This window comes from Antechinus flavipes, chromosome 1, assembly GCF_016432865.1.
Source record: "Antechinus flavipes isolate AdamAnt ecotype Samford, QLD, Australia chromosome 1, AdamAnt_v2, whole genome shotgun sequence".
Classification (NCBI taxonomy): Eukaryota; Metazoa; Chordata; class Mammalia; order Dasyuromorphia; family Dasyuridae; genus Antechinus; species Antechinus flavipes.
The window spans coordinates 478,633,435-478,651,961 of NC_067398.1; the positions used below are offsets into that span (position 1 = coordinate 478,633,435).

At 36.0% G+C, this 18,527-nt stretch overlaps 1 protein-coding gene across 1 annotated transcript in view; it reads right to left on the reverse strand.

Annotated features, from left to right (window-relative positions):
• SPIDR (scaffold protein involved in DNA repair) overlaps positions 1-18,527 on the reverse strand; it is a 531,639-nt gene that overhangs the window by 24,053 nt on the left and 489,059 nt on the right. Inside the window, exons 15-16 of the mRNA XM_051970228.1 lie at positions 14,713-14,914; positions 13,608-13,760 (exon numbers count right to left, since the gene is read on the reverse strand). Of these exons, the coding sequence (XP_051826188.1) occupies positions 13,608-13,760; positions 14,713-14,914 (355 nt within the window). The remainder of the gene's footprint in view (positions 1-13,607; positions 13,761-14,712; positions 14,915-18,527) is intronic.

Below are 18,527 nucleotides of genomic sequence, written 5' to 3' on the forward strand. Positions count from 1 at the left end.
ATAAATGCTATATAAATTTTGTTATTTTTATTAAATACTGGCATCACCATGATTAGTCAGTCAAAAAGCATTCATTAAATGCTTAGTATGTTTTAAGCATGAGGGATACAGAGAAAGGCAAAAATAATTCCTGCTCTCAAGAAGCATATTTTCTAATGGGGGATATGGTTTAAATATTCAGATACATACAAAATGTATACAGAGTAGGTGATTGTTGAAAAGGGAATACATTAGTAACTATGGAAACTAGGAAAGCCTTTCTGGAGGAGAGATTTGAGCAGAATCTTGATGAAGGATGAAGAAGAGGGGTCACAGAATTCCAGGCATGAATGATCTAGGCATTTCAAATAACCTAGATCACAGAATGAAGATAGAAAAATATGAAAAGTGTGGAAAGTTAGGAAGTTTTTGGAGTTTTAAATGTTAAACAGAAAACTTGATATTTGATTCTGGAGGTCATGAGAAGCCTCTGGAAATCCTTGATTAAATAAGAATGGTGTGATTAGACTACCCTTTGGAGAAATCAGATCAGCCATTGAGTGGAGAATGATTTGAAGGGAAGAGAGATTAGGGGCTATTAAATCATTTAGAAGGCTAGTTGTTGCTCAGACAAGAATTGATATAAACCTTAGGTTTGTAGCTTTATGAGTAGAGAGAAGGAGATATGTGTCAGAGATGTCATGAAGGTAGAAATGAGAAGAGTTGATAATGGATTGGATATTTGAGGTAAATAAGAGAGAAAAGATGAGGATGATACTGAGGATGAAGGTTTGGGTGATTAGGTAGACACAGCACCCTTAAAAGTGATAGGGAAATTCAGAAAGGGAGAGAGTTTTAGTACCATTTTGGACATAGTGAGTTTGAGGTGCCTACAGAACAATTTTTGAGTTGGACAAGAGGCACCTGAGGATGTGACTTGGATATCAGCAGAAAGACTAGGAATGGAGATGTATTTGCATAAAGAGGATAATTAAATCCATGCTGTTCCTAATATATCTGGCCCCATATATCTGAATGACTGGCTAAAGGAAAATTCCATCTATATGTCCCAGCAGTACCTCAAAATGAGCTTGTCCCAAACTCTGCTACTATTAGGAACACTTGCTTCACCCTTTGCCTTCAGTATTTCTTTTCGGAGCATTGCCAAATATTTATCTAGTCTCCTAGTGTCTGAAATATTAGTGTTTTTTGGACTCAATTCTTTTCTTCATCTTTCACACCCAGTCAGTTACCAAGTCATTCACTAAAACCTATCTGGATTATTATAATAGTTTTCTTTTTTTTTTTTTTTTATTTTAAATTCTTTATTTTCGGTTCCAAATTCTCTCCTCTCTACCCCAGTCCCATCCATTGAGAAAGCCAAAAAGTGAATGTAAATAGAAATAGTGGCTGTTTTGGCCAGAAACCCTGAAGATCTTCCCTTCCCAGATTGATTCCTTTTTAATTTTTATTTACTTATTTTTGAATGAGCTAAAAAAGGCCATTCTTTGTTTCATTTCTTCTTTAGCCAACATTAACCACTGAATGGGTGATTGTCTCAGTCAGACTGAGAACCTGTTGAAGACCTTAGCTTAAAATGCTCAATAATAGTTTTCTAACAAGCCTAACCTTCCCTATTTGGTTGCATTCCCCATATGCATTCCCATCACCCAAAGATCTTCAATGTTTCAATATTGTTTATGAAGTAAAGTTCAATCTTTTTAGCCTAGTATTTAGGGCACCCTACTATCTAATGGCTTCCCTCTCTGCCTTATCTCCTACTCTTCTCAAAGCCCTTCAAAAAATATCTTTGATTCCCTGTCTCTTGAGCTGCATGCATTCACTACTCCTATGCCCAGAATATCCTACTTTCTCCTTTTTAACTGCTAGATGTCTCTTGTCCTTTAAACAAGAATGCTACCTCCTTCAAGAAGCCTCCCTGATTAAAAAGAAAGCCTCCTCTTCCTCTTAATAACAACCTGTCTCCTTGGAATTCACATAGTAGGTTGTTTGGAATTTTAAATACACAGATAAGTAACTAAAAGGCATACTAATTATAAGAGCAGTGTGTGTGTGTGTGTGTGTGTGTGTGTGTGTATGTCTTATTTTCTTTACCATACTGTAAGTTCCCAGAGGGCAGGGACCACACCTTATCATACCACAGTGTCCAGCATAAAGCTTTGTACCCAGTTAGGTACTTAATAGATATTTTTTAAATTAAAATTATTTTCATTTTTTTCATGTGTAAGACAGAAAAAAAGCAATGTTATTCTCATCCTTTGAGGAATGCTAAATTAAAATATTATGAAACAAAAATGTTACTATAAATGCTTATAAATAATGAGGAAAAGGAAGAAATAAGTGCTAATAATATCACTATCAACAGTAAACAATAATCAGATACCTTAGGGTAGATACAGATATTGACCATTATAGGATGGGTAGTGCCTAAAAATATCAACTGGATGGATTAAAAGGTTTTTTTTAGCTTGAAAAATAAATACAAAGCAGAAAAAGGGTAACTGAGCAACTGTCATACTTCTGTAGACCTTTAAGTTTTATAAAGCACTTTCATCATAACAATTAGGCAAGTAGGCAGGGGAAGTATTGTTATCATTCTTGTTTATAGAGAAGAAAACTAGGATTCAGAGCAGCAAGTAAGCTGCCCAAGATCACACAGCTAAGTAATCATGTCTGATTCTTGGACTAGTGGTTCTTTCAATTCAGTAAGAATTTATGAATACCTACTTTTTTTGACACCATGTTACAGCCTGTGAAATTAGGCCAATTTGACTTATAATGGAACTTAGATTAAGTTTAAAATTTTCTCTGAAAAGCTTTTCACTCTTTCCTATGTTCACATATCAAAGCCAAAACAAAGACCAAAGTGAATGTAAATAGCAATAGTTGTTTTGGCCAGAAACCCTGATTTTTCCTCTCCCAGATTGATTCCTTCATTTATTTATTTATTTTTGATAGAGAAAAAAAAAAAAAAAGAGCCACTCCTTGCCTCATTTCTTTCTTAGCCAATCTTAATCATTGGGTGGTTGTCTCAGTCAAATTGAGACCAGTTGAAGACCTTAGCTCAAAAGGTCAAGGCTTCCCATTGTATCCAGGGTCATCTCCAGATCTATATCTGGCCACTGGAACCAGATGATTCTAGAGAAAAAAATGACATTAGTGACCTTGCATAGCCCTCCTTCCCTTAAATCCAATTCACTTGCATGTCATGGTATCCCCTCTCTGATGTCATGGTCAGTCTTCTGGAATGAAGGACAAACAACAATGTTCATCTCTGTACTTTGTTGCTGTTGAGTTATTTTTCAGTTGTGAATGAGTCCTTATTCCCATTTGGAGTTTTCTTGGCAAAGATACTAGAGAGATTTGCCAATTTCCTTCTGCAGCTCATTTTACAGAGGAGGAAATGGAGGCAAACAGGGTAAAATGACCTGCCCAGAATCACACAGATGTAAAGTAGCAGAATTGAGATTCAAAACAAAGTTTACTGGATCCAAGTCTAGTGAAAATTTTTGCTATACTAATCTACTAAATTAATTTTAGAAAGAAAAAGAAAATAATTAAATTTTAGGTATATTAATATCAATAATTCCCTAGATACAACAAAAAGATGGTACATTCACAGACATTAGTATTCACTATAACTTTCCACTGACAATGATTCCATAAGGTACCATCTTTAAAAGGGTCTCTGAACCAGTCACAGATTAATTGACTTCCATTGGTATTTTTCAGGCCCAGTCCAGGGCAAATGTTCAAAACCGAGCAAGTCACTAAAATTAATAGAGTCCTGTGATTCCCATAACATCAAGACAGGAAGCTGATGGTGTGATATATTGGAGGGAACATGGTCCAGGAGTCAGAAGGTAGGAGTTATATAGGCAAGTAATGCTTCTTATTTCCTGTATACCGTTGTGGGGGAAAATCACTTTTCCTCTGGTAACTTTAGTTTCTTTAACAAAATGAAGGGGCTGAAGGTTTCTCCCACCTCAAACATACTATGATACCCTTAGGTTACTGCTAGAAAGCTCCAAGTCCATTCTGTGGATTCCCCAGGCATTTGTAAAAAAAGGACCACAAGGAACCCATAGAGAGTTAGGGACTCAAGGAGATAGAGAAGGAGGGAAGAAGAAGAAAGAGGATGAAGGGATGGAAGGAAGGAAGAATGGTTCCTCAGTTCATAAATGAAATGAAATTTAACTAATGAATGCATCACAGTTAACATGAAGGAGTTAAATCTGGGATAGATTTGGCAAAGTCATTGATAGTAATTGCAGGGTGAAGGCTCAGAGTCCTTGTACTCAATGGAAGTCTGTGCCTGGGCCAAGGAATTTGATTGGATGTGGGAGTTAAGGAGTGGGTGGTATGACCAATCTTGGTTTGCTATTTTGCAGCTGAGGCTGTTTTTTTTTTTTTTTTTTTAATCCCTAGTTAGACTGGTTCTTATCAGGAGATCTGGCAGCACTGTAGTCCTGCCTAAGCAGAGGTACACTTTGTGATAACAGCTGTGTTTGCACATTTGATTGACTTAGCTCCAGTGGCCAACAAGATGGTTTCAAAGGGTTTTATGATGACAAAACCTAAAAATGAAAAATCAATTTTTTTTTAACAAAAAATGTTTTTTTAAAGCCTTCCTACATAACATCTGAACAACTTTCTAGTTGGGCTTGGCTGCAACTTTTTATTAGTTATTCAGCTCTGTTTGTCTATTCCTACACATTCTTTAAAATTCAGTTTAAATGCTTTTTTCTTTTACAAATCTTGACTGATCTCACCCTTCTTTGAACATTCTGTTATGGTCAATATTCATTTTACTGAACATATTTATGTATATGCAAAATCTCTCCGTCTCTGTCTTTGTCTCTTTCCCCCTAGTAACACTCCACCTACCCACAGAGTCTTTTGCCTCCCTCTCCTTACCTTTTCTACTTGAGCATACAATTGGCAACCTTCAGATGTGGCTGGTGGGACTTATCTCATGTTCCTTAAATGGGGATGGGAATAGAGAGCATAGGCTTGTGACAGGTGGGGTTGGATGCATGGTATCTGGGAGTTCTGGTATGCCACTAGAAATCTTTTCAGTACAATTTATCAAAAGCTCACTGTTTAGGTATTTCCTTGGGCATTTTCTGGTGTGCCTTATTCTTAAGAAAACTCAAGATTAAAAAAAATATTAATACAAAAAATATAAAGAAATGATAATTCTATTAGGCAAATTCACAATGGTATTTCATAACTCAATAGTTATTTATTTACTCTACTTATACTTGCAGTTAGATTCAGGTTATAAAAGTTTGATGGCATTTCATTTAGAAATAAGGCTATAAAGTCACTCTAGTGAAATAGAGCAACACCAAAGAGTTTGGTGTTCTATATGATGACAAAGTGAATAAAAAATTCAATTTGTCCAGACTTTGATAACTGGTCAGACAGACAGTTTTTTAATTAGTATACATATATATTCATATACATAAATCTGCTATAAGCCCAGAATTAAATCAAGAACTGTAACTGAACTGATGTGTATAGACCCTCTATTAGAATAGATCCCAGTTGTTCAATACATAACAGATGGTTTTTAAAAGTTATTGAAGCTAAAAAAATTCATGGCCCTAAAGCCAACATGGTGATGAGTCTCTTCAAATTCAATTAAATCAGTTCTTGGAAAATAGAAATGTATTACACTGGATCCTTCCTCAAAGTCTTCTCATGTGCTAGAACCTATCAAAAGTTGAGTTCCACTGGGATAACTTTTAAGAATCCAAGGTTACCTTTCATATCAGTACATCAGAACAGGTTAATGGAGAGGATTAGTTTTGGAAAATTGCAAAAGTGTTTTTGCTGACCCCCAAACTACTTGTTGTGACAAACATACCCTTTAAACATGAACATTCTCCCAGTGATGTTCAATGGTTGGGAATCGTGAAATAATAGTATCTCAGAAGAGTCAAACTTATAGATCAATGGAAAGCCTGAAGCATATTAACAATATTCTAGGTGAGAAATGAAATAGAAGACATTATGAAGGAGAAATCTGACTAGAAAAGAAGATGAATCGGTCACATAATAATTATAAATGATAAATAATAGAAGAATACTAGTACCCAAAGATAGTAAAAGAGCAAAAGGAAGAATCTTTTGTGGAGGACTAATGAAAAGAAAGAATCCTTCAGGATGAGAAGGTGTAAAGAGCACTGATGAAGAGAGCCGCCCCACCATTTAATTCATCAAATCTTCAAAATATCCAAATGATTTATACATAACTTTTCACGAGCACATAACAAAAATTTAGGTCCACTCTACAAGTCAATATTCTAAGATTTTTAACCACGGTAATAAAATACCTAGCATTTACATAGTGCTTTAAAGTATACAAAGCTCTTTACATGTGTTATCTCATTTCAATCTCATACAAAACTCTGGGAGTTTTATTGTGCTATTATTATGCTCATTTTATAGATGTGGAAATTGAGTTTGTTAACAATAAGGAAGCATTCCAATGATACATTTTATTATTAGAAATTATTTGTTGTTATAGTTCAGTCATGTCTAATTTTTTGTGATCCCTTCTGGGGTTTTCTTGGCTGGGATACTAGAATGGTTTGCCATTTCCTTCTCCAGCTCATTTTACAGATGAGGAAACTGTTAAGCAGGGTTAAGTGATTCTCCTAGGGTCACATATCTACTAAGTGGAACTCAGGAAAATGAGTCTTCCTGACCCCAGGACTGGCATTCTATCCACTGTACCAACTAGCTGCTATTTCAGAAATTATGACTTTGTTGGAGCTAGAAATCAAAGTTGGCACAAATTATTATTACCTTATGGTAGGACACATACTCCTTGCCCTTCCTTCTTACCAAGCAAGGCAGGGTTTGGTAGACCCAATGCAGAGGTCATTTCTGCTTCTCTCAGGAGGGTTCCTTGCTCAGTGATAGTGGAAATTACACATTACCACAGCCTATCCAAGTAGCATTTTCATCTTCAGCCTCAAGGGTATTTAGCTCTCTTGCCAACCAGGCCTCCACTAGAGACAGTACCACTTGCTGTCTTTCCTCTTCAGCCCTTGCAAATAACAGGACTTTTTCCAAAGCCTCCAATGCTTGTCCAACTTTGTTTAAAGAAGCTTTGTTCTCAGGGCAACTTTGTTAAAGTATTGCTATCCAAGTCCCATAACTTTTAATCACAAACTCTCTGTGAGTGTACTTTAATCCTATTTCCCTGTAGAACTAAAATAAACAGTACACAGAGCACTCCTGGGATAGGGGCTCATCTCTTCTATTATCAGTACCTAAATAGAACTCTTGAAGGAAAGGATAGTGATAATCTTTGGGTTACTTTAATTAAAGAGATTAAGAGAAAAAAAAACATTAAAAGCAAAGGCCAAAGAAAATCTTTTTTGCTTACAATATATTTAACAAGCAGAATTAGAAAAGAAAAGAAAAAAATAAGAAAGAAAGAAAAGAGACCAAATAGAACTAGCCCAGCCACAAATAGGAATCTACACTACTCTGGGAAAAGGGCGACAACAGAAGAGCAAGAACTGCCTTTTGCCTCTTTTAATATCCCTAGCACTTACCTGGCACACAGAAGGTGCTCAATAAATGCTTACTGATTGATTGATTGATTAATGCATTACTGAACAATAGCTCACTGGCTCTATCTAGAAGAGGCAGCTCAAAGCAATAGAAGGGCACTGACTCATATCAGAAAATCTGGGTTCACCTGCAGAATCTGCTATGTAAATCAGTATGATTTTGAGCAAATGAATTCAACCCTCTTGGCCTTTGTTTCTTGGTCCTGGTCTTGGTCTCTTTAAGGAGAGTTAGACTAGTTGATTTCTAGTGTCTCTTTCAGGCCAAAAATCCTAGCTTCCCTCCACAAGAATATAGATTACCAACTTTTACTTATCAGGCACCTATTCTGTGCCAGAGGAGGGAAGACAAAGACAAAAGGGAAGTAATCCCTGGTCTCTAGGAGCTTACATATTACTGGGGGAGACATGTAAATACAAAACAGATATGAGACCATGTTGGTGGAGGCAGGTAAGGCATCAGAGGTTTGGGAGATTAGAAAAAGGTTCATGTAGAAGGCTATGCTTGAGATGAAGCCTGAAGAAAACATGGGATTCTAAGTATAGATGAGGTTGGAATGCATTTCAGGAGAGCCACTGTGAAGGGACTGGGGCAACAGGTGGAACGCTGTGTATGAGGAACATAAAGAAAGCCTATTCGGCTGGACCAAAGAGTGCAGAAGAGTCATAGTGTGTAATGAGAAAGGTGAATTGAAGCCAAGTTGTAAAGACCTTTATAGCACAAAAAGAAAAATTATATTTGATCCTAGAAGTGACAGGGAATCAATGAGGTTTATTGAGTGGGGGGATAACAGGGTCATTTTTTAGGAAAATGACAATTGTAGTTGGGTAGTGAATGTAAAGGATATATTGAAGAAGAAAGAAATGGGGTAGGGAGGACAATTAGGAGGCTATTGTAAGAGTTCAGGTGAAAGCTTATTGAGGGCCTGACTTAATAAGGTGGTTACTTGTATGACTGAAGCAACTAGGTGTGCAGTGGATAGAGTACCTGGCCTGAAGTCAAGAACACCTGGCCCCAAACACTAGCTCTGGACAAGTCATTTCACTCTGCCTCAGTTTCCTCATATGTAAAATGAGTTGGAGAAGGAAATAACAAATTATTCCAGTATATTTGCTAAGAAATCCCCAAATAGGGTCATGAAGTGTCAGACATAGCTAAAATGTCTATGGGAGATATTTATCTATGTGAGAGAAGAAACGAATACAGATGGGAGAGCTCTGAGTGAGAGTGAAGAATTGAGGATGATACTGATGATAACCTTACAGAAACGGGAAAGTTTGGGAGAGGGTGGGAAAAGCACCAAACCTTCCTGTCCCTGTCATTTTCTATCTTATTTGCTTTAACTTGTAAAAAGTCCATCTGAGCCTTGTCAACAAGTAGAGTCTTTGAAAATTTATAATTTTTCCTATATCACACCACCTTATTTTGAAGAGGATAATAGTCTTAGTTATCAATTTCACACCACAGCCTAAAGTACCTAACAAGCTTAAAAGTAAAAAATGGAGAGATATGGTAAGAAAGAATAGCTAGATGGCACAGTAGATAGAGTACAGGGCTTGGAATCAGGAAAGCTATTTTTTTTAAATGTGTTGGAGAAGAAAATGGCAAACCAGTCCAATATCTTTACCAAGAAAATCCCAAATGGGGTTGCAGAGAATCAGACATGAATGAAAAACGACTAAACATGAGGGTACCTTGCTCAGTGATGAAGCTGCACATTGCCACAGCCTATCCAAGTCAGGTCACTTGAGCACAAATGGGAGGTCTTAATTATTCTTTGGAATTGCATAGGGATGATAAGATTGAAAACCATATAAAATCTGACACTAATGGCAACAGCTTTAACTCCCAAGGCCTTTTATCCATCAAGGGAATTAGTATATTTAGTAACAGCCACAAATATTTACAAGTAAGTTCAACATTTCCTGAAATGCTGGAGATATATATATATATATATCCTCTGTCTACATGCTTAAATATAAGTTATGACTTAAATTATGATAATATGTGGATCATCAGGAATTCCCTGGGGCTACAAGGGGCAGAGTCAGGCTGAGGTTAGACTCTCCCTCTGGTCATTTACTTAAAGAAGGCAGTCTATGGCCTCAGATTGTAGAGAATACAGCTCAAGTGGAAAGAAGACTTAATAATGCATTAAACTAAGCTTTGCCAAAAATAACAAACCACTGGCACTATCTTAGTACCCAAAGGGCAGTTTCATCATAGTGTAAAAAATACTCCTTTTAGAATCTGAAGTTCATTTTTCCTACTCATAATAAAGTTCCTTTGAAAATCTCTGCCATTTGCCAAAACTCACAGTGAGAGACATTGATCATCCTTGTGATTTAATGAATAGAAAGAATAGAGTTTGAAATTCAATTCAGCATTTGCTAAGTGCCTACTATGTGCAAGGTATTTATTTTACTAAATCCTGGGGATAGGAATTAGAGCTGTGACTTCATTAGTATAAAAGACTCTTGGATATAGACATCCCTTCCATCAATATAAGTCAGAATCTTCTCTGCAGTTTAGTCTTAGACAACTTCCCAGACCATTGAGAGATGAAGCTAGTTCCTCAGTGTCACACAGCCAGTATGTATCAGATTTAGGACAAGAAATCCTGGGGATGCAGAGATAGAAAATAACAGCTACTACCTTCATAGGACCTGCAGTCTACTAGAGGAGCTACTTACACTTACTTATTTACTTACACAAATAACTATAATATAAACCAAATTGTGAAAAAAGGCGAATAAAGAGGCATGAGAGATTTGGGGGGAGATCATTTCTAGTAGGGAGATGGGGAAGATGTCAGAAAAAACTTCATAAAGGAAGTGTGCATGTTGAGATTCTTGAAAGTTACCATTAAATTTTTTTTTTAATTTTCAATAGTATTTATTTTTCTAAATACATATAAAGATAGTTTTCAATATTCATTTTTTTGTAAGATTTTGTGTTCCAAGTTTTATCTCTTCCTCTCTTACCTTACTCCTTCCAAAGAAAGCAAGTACTCTGATACAGGTTAAATATGTGCAATTCTTTTAAACATATTTCCATATTTGTCATGTTGTGAAAGAAAAATCAGATCAAAAGAGAAACAACCACAAGAAAGAAAAAGTAAGCAAACAAACAAAAGATAAAAATACTATGCTTTGATCCACATTCAGTATCTACAGTTCTCTCTCTGGATTTGAAAGGCATTTTCCAACTCAAGATTACTGGAATTGTCTTGAATCACAGGTTACCCTTTATATATAACAGAGCATTACTCTTTTGGCTTTTGAGAGTGTATTGCGTGGGTTATTCTGTCTGGAGATGTTATTTATATGGTAGGCACCAGAATTATCATCATTAAAATTAATTTCAATAAACATTTATTAATCACCTACTATGTGCCAGACCCTGTGCTAAGTACTAGGGATACAAAAAGAGCAAAAGAAAAGTCCCTGCTCTCAATAGGTTACAATTTAAATGAGAGGGGGAGGAGGGAAGAGACAACATACAAACGTGTACAAAGATGCTATATATTAAATAGGAAATTACTAAGGCAGGGAAGACACTGGAATTAAGAGAAGTTGAGAAGAGCTTTCTGCAGGAAGAAGGATTTTAGTTAGGACTTAAAGGAAATAAGGAAGGTCCGTAGTCGGAGTGAAGGAGAGAGAGCATTTTAGGTATGGGGAATAGTCAGAAAAATGCTCAGAGCCAAGAGATGAAGGTCTTTTTTATGTAACACCATATGGCCAATGTCCCTAGACTTAAGAATATGCATTGGGGAATACAACATAAGAAGACTGGAAAGGGATGAGGGGGGCTAGGTTATGAAGGGCTTTCAAAACCAAATAGAGAATTTTGGTTTTGCTTCTGGAGCCAATAGGAAGCCACTGGAGTTTACTGATTAGACCTGCATTTTAGGAAAATCATTTTAGTGGCTGAATAGAGGATGGATTGGAGAGGGAAAGATTTGAGGCAGATAGACCCACCAACAGGCTATTGCAGTCATCGAGTGTGAGGAGATAAGGGTCTGAGTAAGGGTCTTTAGATGGGTCCAGTGTCAGAGGAGAGACATAAATAATTAATAGAAGCAGCATAGTTATTGCAACTCTATTTTGGAGCACTGTTAGGTACTACATGAACTGTTATTGTTTTTGTGATCTTTGGCAGTCCTGCCTAGCTTCTATGCCTCTTAAAAGTGAACACAAAACTTTACAAATGTAATAATATATAACTCTGTAAACATAACAATGAAATCCTTTTTACTACAATATTAACTAGATGAGAAAAAGCATATGAACTTCACAATCAGAAAAATTTGTTTTGATTGCTATAGCTCCCACTGATTTTCTCATTCTTTGATCCTAAGAACTGAAAATATTTTGAACTTAACCATTGAATGTGAGTATGCCCTATTGACTCAACTGAATTTTAAATCCCTAAAAAGATAGAATTATTGAATCAAATTTCTTTTGTATCTCTCTAGTACCTTAACATGCCCATTGTTATGCATAGCACATGATTTACAATTATTTCTCCAATCAATCAGTTAATGGATCAAGCTGAAGAAGAGGCACAGAAACACTTTGTACAATAGTGAAAATATATTAAATGTTGAACAAATACTTATTGGGTGAATGAATGTTAAATGAAATGTAGAAATTAAGGGAAGTGAGTACACTTTTTTGGAGGGGAAGAAATGAAAAGAATAAGTAATTAAAAAATTAAAAGTGTGTGTGTGTGTATATATAAAATGGTACACTTCTATGAGGATGCTACCATTGTTGGGCATAGGAAGAAATAGCTGATAATGTAATGTAGGTAAGATCTTATAATTAAATTCTGTATTAAATAGATACATTTCTCCTTTCTTAGTTCCCATCCTTTATTTGATTTGACTTTAACTTATCATTGCATACAAATAATTTTCTGTTACCATTGTTTTAATGTACCCTGAGTGTCTATACTCTTGTCCATTGATCTTCAGATCTTATGTCTAAAATCTTCTAAAATTTCCTGTAAAAATTAATTTTTATTGGCTTTGTTATAGCTATTAAATATAAAACAAATTTGACATAAATGAATCCAATGTTTAAAAAGAAAAAAGGAAAAGAGGATGCCTATTTCACCAATTGAAAAAGTCCATTCTTCCTTTTAGCCATAACCAGACCTTGCTAGGATTACATTTTTACTTCTACCAGCAAAATCATATATTGTGGCACAATTTTCTTAGGGCTTTCTGTTTATTTCATTTTGTTTTGTTTTAGAATGAGGATGTTTAATGCTCACATACTTAATCTTCCACATGTAAAAGCAGTAAAGTGGACAACACTTGTGATCCTATGGTTGGCATTTGGGAATGAAATATTAGCATATCAATCGCAGGCTTAGAGTCTCATTTCTTTGAGGAAAGAGAAGATCCATTCTGCTTTACTTTCTCAATTCCAAAGATATATCAATGTTCTCCCCAGGATTGTTCAGTCACAATAGCAAGAAGAAAACACTCATCATTATTATTTTTTAGGTAAGTCTGATTTTTTAAATGTGTTGTACTATACCTAAAACATTATTGGCTCAAGCACAATTAGTGGTTGTAATAAATAAATCATATCCCAAATGAGGAGAAGGAGAAACAGATGAAAGGAGCCACCTTGTCAGCTGTGGAGGGTAAGTCACAATACTCCATTCTAAAATCAACAAATAGGATTGAGGGACCATTTGCTGAGGACTTCAATCCCAAATATTTAAACTCTAGCCCCACTATTTTCAGAATTAAAACTTGTTATTTCTACTAATTTTAATGCTTATGGATAATCTTTCATCACAAATGTTTATTTTTATCATAACTTCACAGTGAAGTAAAGGATTTAACAAAAACTGAAGTCTAGAGATAAACCAAGACAACCAGTAATGCAAGAAACTTTAATCTTTAGGAAGTCAAGATTAGTTGGAACACAAAGCAAATGATTAATAAGACAATAGTTTTAAACGTATAAAATAAGATTTTCACCTAGATGGCTACCAACCTTGTACACGACAAATGGAGTTCACTTGAGTTGTGGAATCCAATTCGTCTAGCATAACTGGGTTAGTCAGTTCAGAGGTGTCAGCACTAGCAGCCATGTACAAAAAGGGCTTTTGAAGCATGAGGACAGTTCGTTCAACACAAATAAGTCTACCTGCCAACAGAAACATGAAGATTATTATAGCAATGGAGAAAAAGTTAATTATTGATGCCAATGAAGACAATGCCTTTTGCCAATTCCTTAGAATCATAAGAGAAAGCTCAGTCATGTGTCAGGTTTATTCCAACAGATTGTCTTCAATGAAATGTGCATTGTGTTATGGGTAAGCCTCAAGGCCTCTCAACAAGTACATTATATTAGGTTAAAAAAAACAAAAACAACCCAAACACATGGAAACACTGGAACCAAACACAATTCAGGCAGGATTTTAGTTTGATCCCTAGGAAAATAGTCTGACTGATTCAAGTTTACATATTTACAATTTCTTAAACTCTACTTGTTTTCAGAAGTATTCTCTGAGAAATACCTTTAAGTAATCTGGATCTCCATGTCAAGGCAGTCCATCCCGGCCCAACTCTAAGTATTAAGCCAACATCTGTCACCCACCTGGGATTAAGACTAAAGGAGGCTATGTTCTTTCTTCCAAGGCCACTTCCAGCAGGCACAGGGAGCAGTCCCTGAGACTGTAATTGGCTTCTCCTCAGCCTGCTCTGTGTGAACCCTTGGCGGCTCTGGGAAGTTCCAAGGGCTAGCTACAAAATGTAAAATGAGCTGCAGCTCCTAATGGCAATCTAAGCCTATAGAGGACAACATTAAAAAAAAAAAAAAACCTTAGCCGGGCTAGTTTGTTTAGATTCTGAAAGTGTCCATGCTGATAAGGGAAGGGAACTTGTGTGCAGAGACGCAGTGCCACTTACTATAGCATTCTAAAAGTCACCACCATCTCAGATAGTTCAGAGACCACCTATTATCACAACAGCTGCCATTACCTTAAACTACACACTTAACCCAGCTCTATATCTTGGACCAAAATGGACCTGGAGATACCTGGAGGGCATATGGCATCATTTCTTGCCCATCTTGGAGCCCAGCTCATTAATATTACCATTTTCTTGTAGGACATCCTTGAAGAAGATGGCATGGGATGCTGCATCTGTGAGGGCTCCCGTGACTTCAGGGCTGATTACGCATGATGGTGTCACATATACTGGCACAGTCTTGGGGAGGCCAGCACTTTCCAACTGCAGCGTGGCATCAGTCACTATCAGCCACATTTCTCTTTGATCCAGAGGAAGATTACTTTTTAACTATGAATTTAAAAGAGCGCAAAGTCTTTTAAGCTTAAAAACTATGCTTGTATCCAGGAGAAAATACAGTGACATAAGACTACTAGTCTATTACCACCAGAGATAGAAGAATCCCATTTTAACAAATATTTTTAAAAACATGTGATTCTTTGCTAGGAAACTACAAATAACTAACTGACATCTGCCACAGTGGATGCCAAAAACCCAAGGGAGAGTAATGATCCCTTGACAGCATGGCTGAAAGTCCATATTAAAACTTTTTTTTTTTTTTTTTTGCTGATAATTGTATAAATATGTATGCATATATTGATTTAACATATCTTTTTTTTACCATGTTTAACATATACTGGACTACTTGCCATGTAGGGAAGGGGGTAGGAGAAGAGGGGAGAGAACTGGAAAACAAGGTTTTGCAAGAGCTAATGTTGCGGAATTATCTATGCATATGTTTTGAAAAATAAAAAGCTTTAATAAAAAAACTTTTTGTTGATATAGATAAGATGAATTCTGTACACTGAGAAATCTGTTATTATGCCAATCTTTTTTCCTTTTATGTGAATAAGCAAAAACTTTAATAAACTCTTAAACAGCTAAACATTATATCATTTAACTTCTTTGGCCTAAATTTTCTTATATTTCAAATAAGCCAATGCTTAAATGATTTCTAAGATTCTTCTTTATTCTAAAAGTCCAAGATTCAAATACTTGTATTTGATTGTCTGCCCAATTAGATAAGAGAGGATAAATGTAGGTCTAACACTATGACATCTATGTCAAGATTACTGCTTTAGAATAAACATTCATTTATTCACTAAGTATTTTTTTAAAGTGCCTTCTATGGGCTACCTAGTGTGCTAGGTTTTGTGGATGCCTAAAGAACAACAACAAAATAAATCCTGATCTTAAACAACTTACATTCTCTTTGGACAAATGGAAAAAAAAAAAAAAAACTAGACTCATTGAATTATATAACTTGTTTAAGATCACTAGAAGAGGAAGGTATAGAACTTAGACTTTCTGTGTCTTAGCACCTCATTTTATGGACTCCTCTCCAAACTACTGATTTAAGTGGTAATCAGTTAATCAATCAACAAGTGTACCATCTTCTAACCAGATTCACCAAGGACCTTTCCTAAACACTAGCAGCTATGTTTTGGAGGTTTTTAACCCTCTCATATTTGAAACTTCTGTCCTGAGGTCCTGCTTCCTAATCCCTATCTCATCTGACACACTATTTCAGGCTCATTTCAATTCTTCTTCCTCTCCATCTATCTGTTTGAAAGCATCACCAACAGACTGGCAGCCTGACTAGTTAAACGCACATATGCAAAGGATAGTTAATAAAGACTTAGAAGAGGAATTCTGGTGGAATGCTCCAAGGACCCATTCCTGACCTTGTGCAGTTTATGGCTTTATCAATAGTATTTTCTTCCAATGGCAGAAATGGTATTTTCTTCTAACTTTGTAGATGATACAAAACATTTTAACAGGCTAGAATACCAAGTCAAATTAACAAGGTGAAATTTAATAGGGATATATTTAATATTTTACTTTGTTCAAAGAAAAGTAAAATTCATAGGGATCAGATTGTGGGAGGTGTAGCTATATAGATAGCATTTAATCTGAAAAACATCTGGAGGGTTTAAGCAGAACACAAGCATGATAAGATTCAGCACTGTGATGTATCCAAGAAAGCCAATACCTTATACTGTATTAAGAGAGATATGGGTTTGGAAAGTTCAGTTCTGGATGTAATATTTTGGGAAGGATGTTGATAAATCTAGATAATATCCAGAGAAGGGCAATCAAGATGGTGAAAGACCTTGAGATCATATTATATGGACTCATTAAAGGAACTAATAATATTTATTTTGGAGAAGAGTTGGGTGGGAGAACTTGAAATCTTCAAGTATTTGAAAAGCTATCTTAAAGAAAAGACTTGTTTGATCTGACAGAGGTCAAAGAGTAGAAAATGCAAAAAAAAAAGACAATATAAAAACTTACACATATAAAACTTCTCTAATAATCAAAGCTAGCTAAAGCTGGAATGGGTTCTCCCTCACTAGAAATTGTTACTCATTGGTTAGGAATGCTATATAATGGATTCTTGTTCATTCAGCTCAGGGTTGGATTAGATGGTTTTTGTGATTCCTTCTCATACTAAAATTCTATAGTAAAAGGACCATCGTCAAAACTTTTGATCACAAGCCAATCTTAAGTGGTTGTGAGGAAGATAAGTCAGCACAGGATACAAATGAATAGAATGGAATGGAATAAGGTCCTAGAAGCTAAAGAGCCAGAGCATTTATAAATTCAGGGGGACAATGGATCAGATAAAGCAGAGTGATTAAGGAGCATTTATTATCATCTTTTTTCTCCTTCCCTCTGAGAAAGAAGTGGCCTTATCAATCAAAAGAAATTATTTTTTCTTATCTGCTTGTTTTTGTGAGGCAGTCAGGATAGAGTGACTTGCCTAGGGTCACCCAACTAGTAAGTGCCAAGGGTCTGAGGCTGGATTTGAACTCAGATTCTCCAGATTCCTGGCTTGATACTCTTATCCACTGTGCTACCTTCAAAAATGGACAAATGACCTTTATCTAATGGGCAAGCACTTGTTGACTCTCAGTGACCCGAACCATGCTTCCAAAGTCCCTGAGAATGCTTTTACCACTGTTTGAATGAGCATTATGGTTCAGCCACAAAGAGAGTGGGACAGTTTCTGGATGAATGCAGGAAAGTCAATACAACTGAGGTCTAATGGGCTATAGTTGTAGTCTTTACAAAATAACCACTGTTGGACTCTTCTTTCATGCTGTTTCTCTTCTGTTGACTTTTTGTTTTCTGTAATGAGTACTTTCTCATAAAATGAATGGGATTTATTTAGATCCCCCTATTGGTAGAAACTTCACTTAAGCTGAGCTTTGTGGGGAGCTAAGGTTCTTAGCAACAGAAGTGAGAATTCATGCTTTTTAGGCATGGTAGTGAAATGACAGAGTGCCAGTACTGGAGTCATAAAGACTCCTCTCCCTGAGTTCATATCTGGTGCCAGTTGTGTGAGCCTGGGCAAATCATGCCCTCTTGTTTGTCTCAGTTTCCATATCTGTAAAATGAGCTGTAGAAGCAAATGCAAATTACTTTAGTATCTTTGCCAAGAAAACATGACTGAAAATGACTAAACAAAAAAAGACATGGGAGACACATTATGAAAAGCTATGTACAGGAAACAGCTAGAAAGCCAGTTTGATTGATGTATAGATGAATAATATAGAATCAGATTTGAAAGGTAGGCTGGAGCCAGATTTTAAAGCATTTCATAGGACAAATAGAGGAGGTAATATTTTATCCTAAAGGCAACTGAGGAGTTACTGGGGCTTCTTGATTACAGATCCAAGAGGTAGTCACACTTACAGTTTGGTAATATTAATTTGGTAGCTGTGAAGAGCATGGATGGGAGAGGGATATGAGGCAAAGAACTGGAAACAAAGATGTTTGTAGATTGGGGAATGGCTAAACAACTGCGGTATGTGAATGCAATTGGATATTACTATGCTATAAAAAAGGATGTGTGTGATGAATAGAGAAGCACAGAAAGATTTATATAAACTGATGCAGG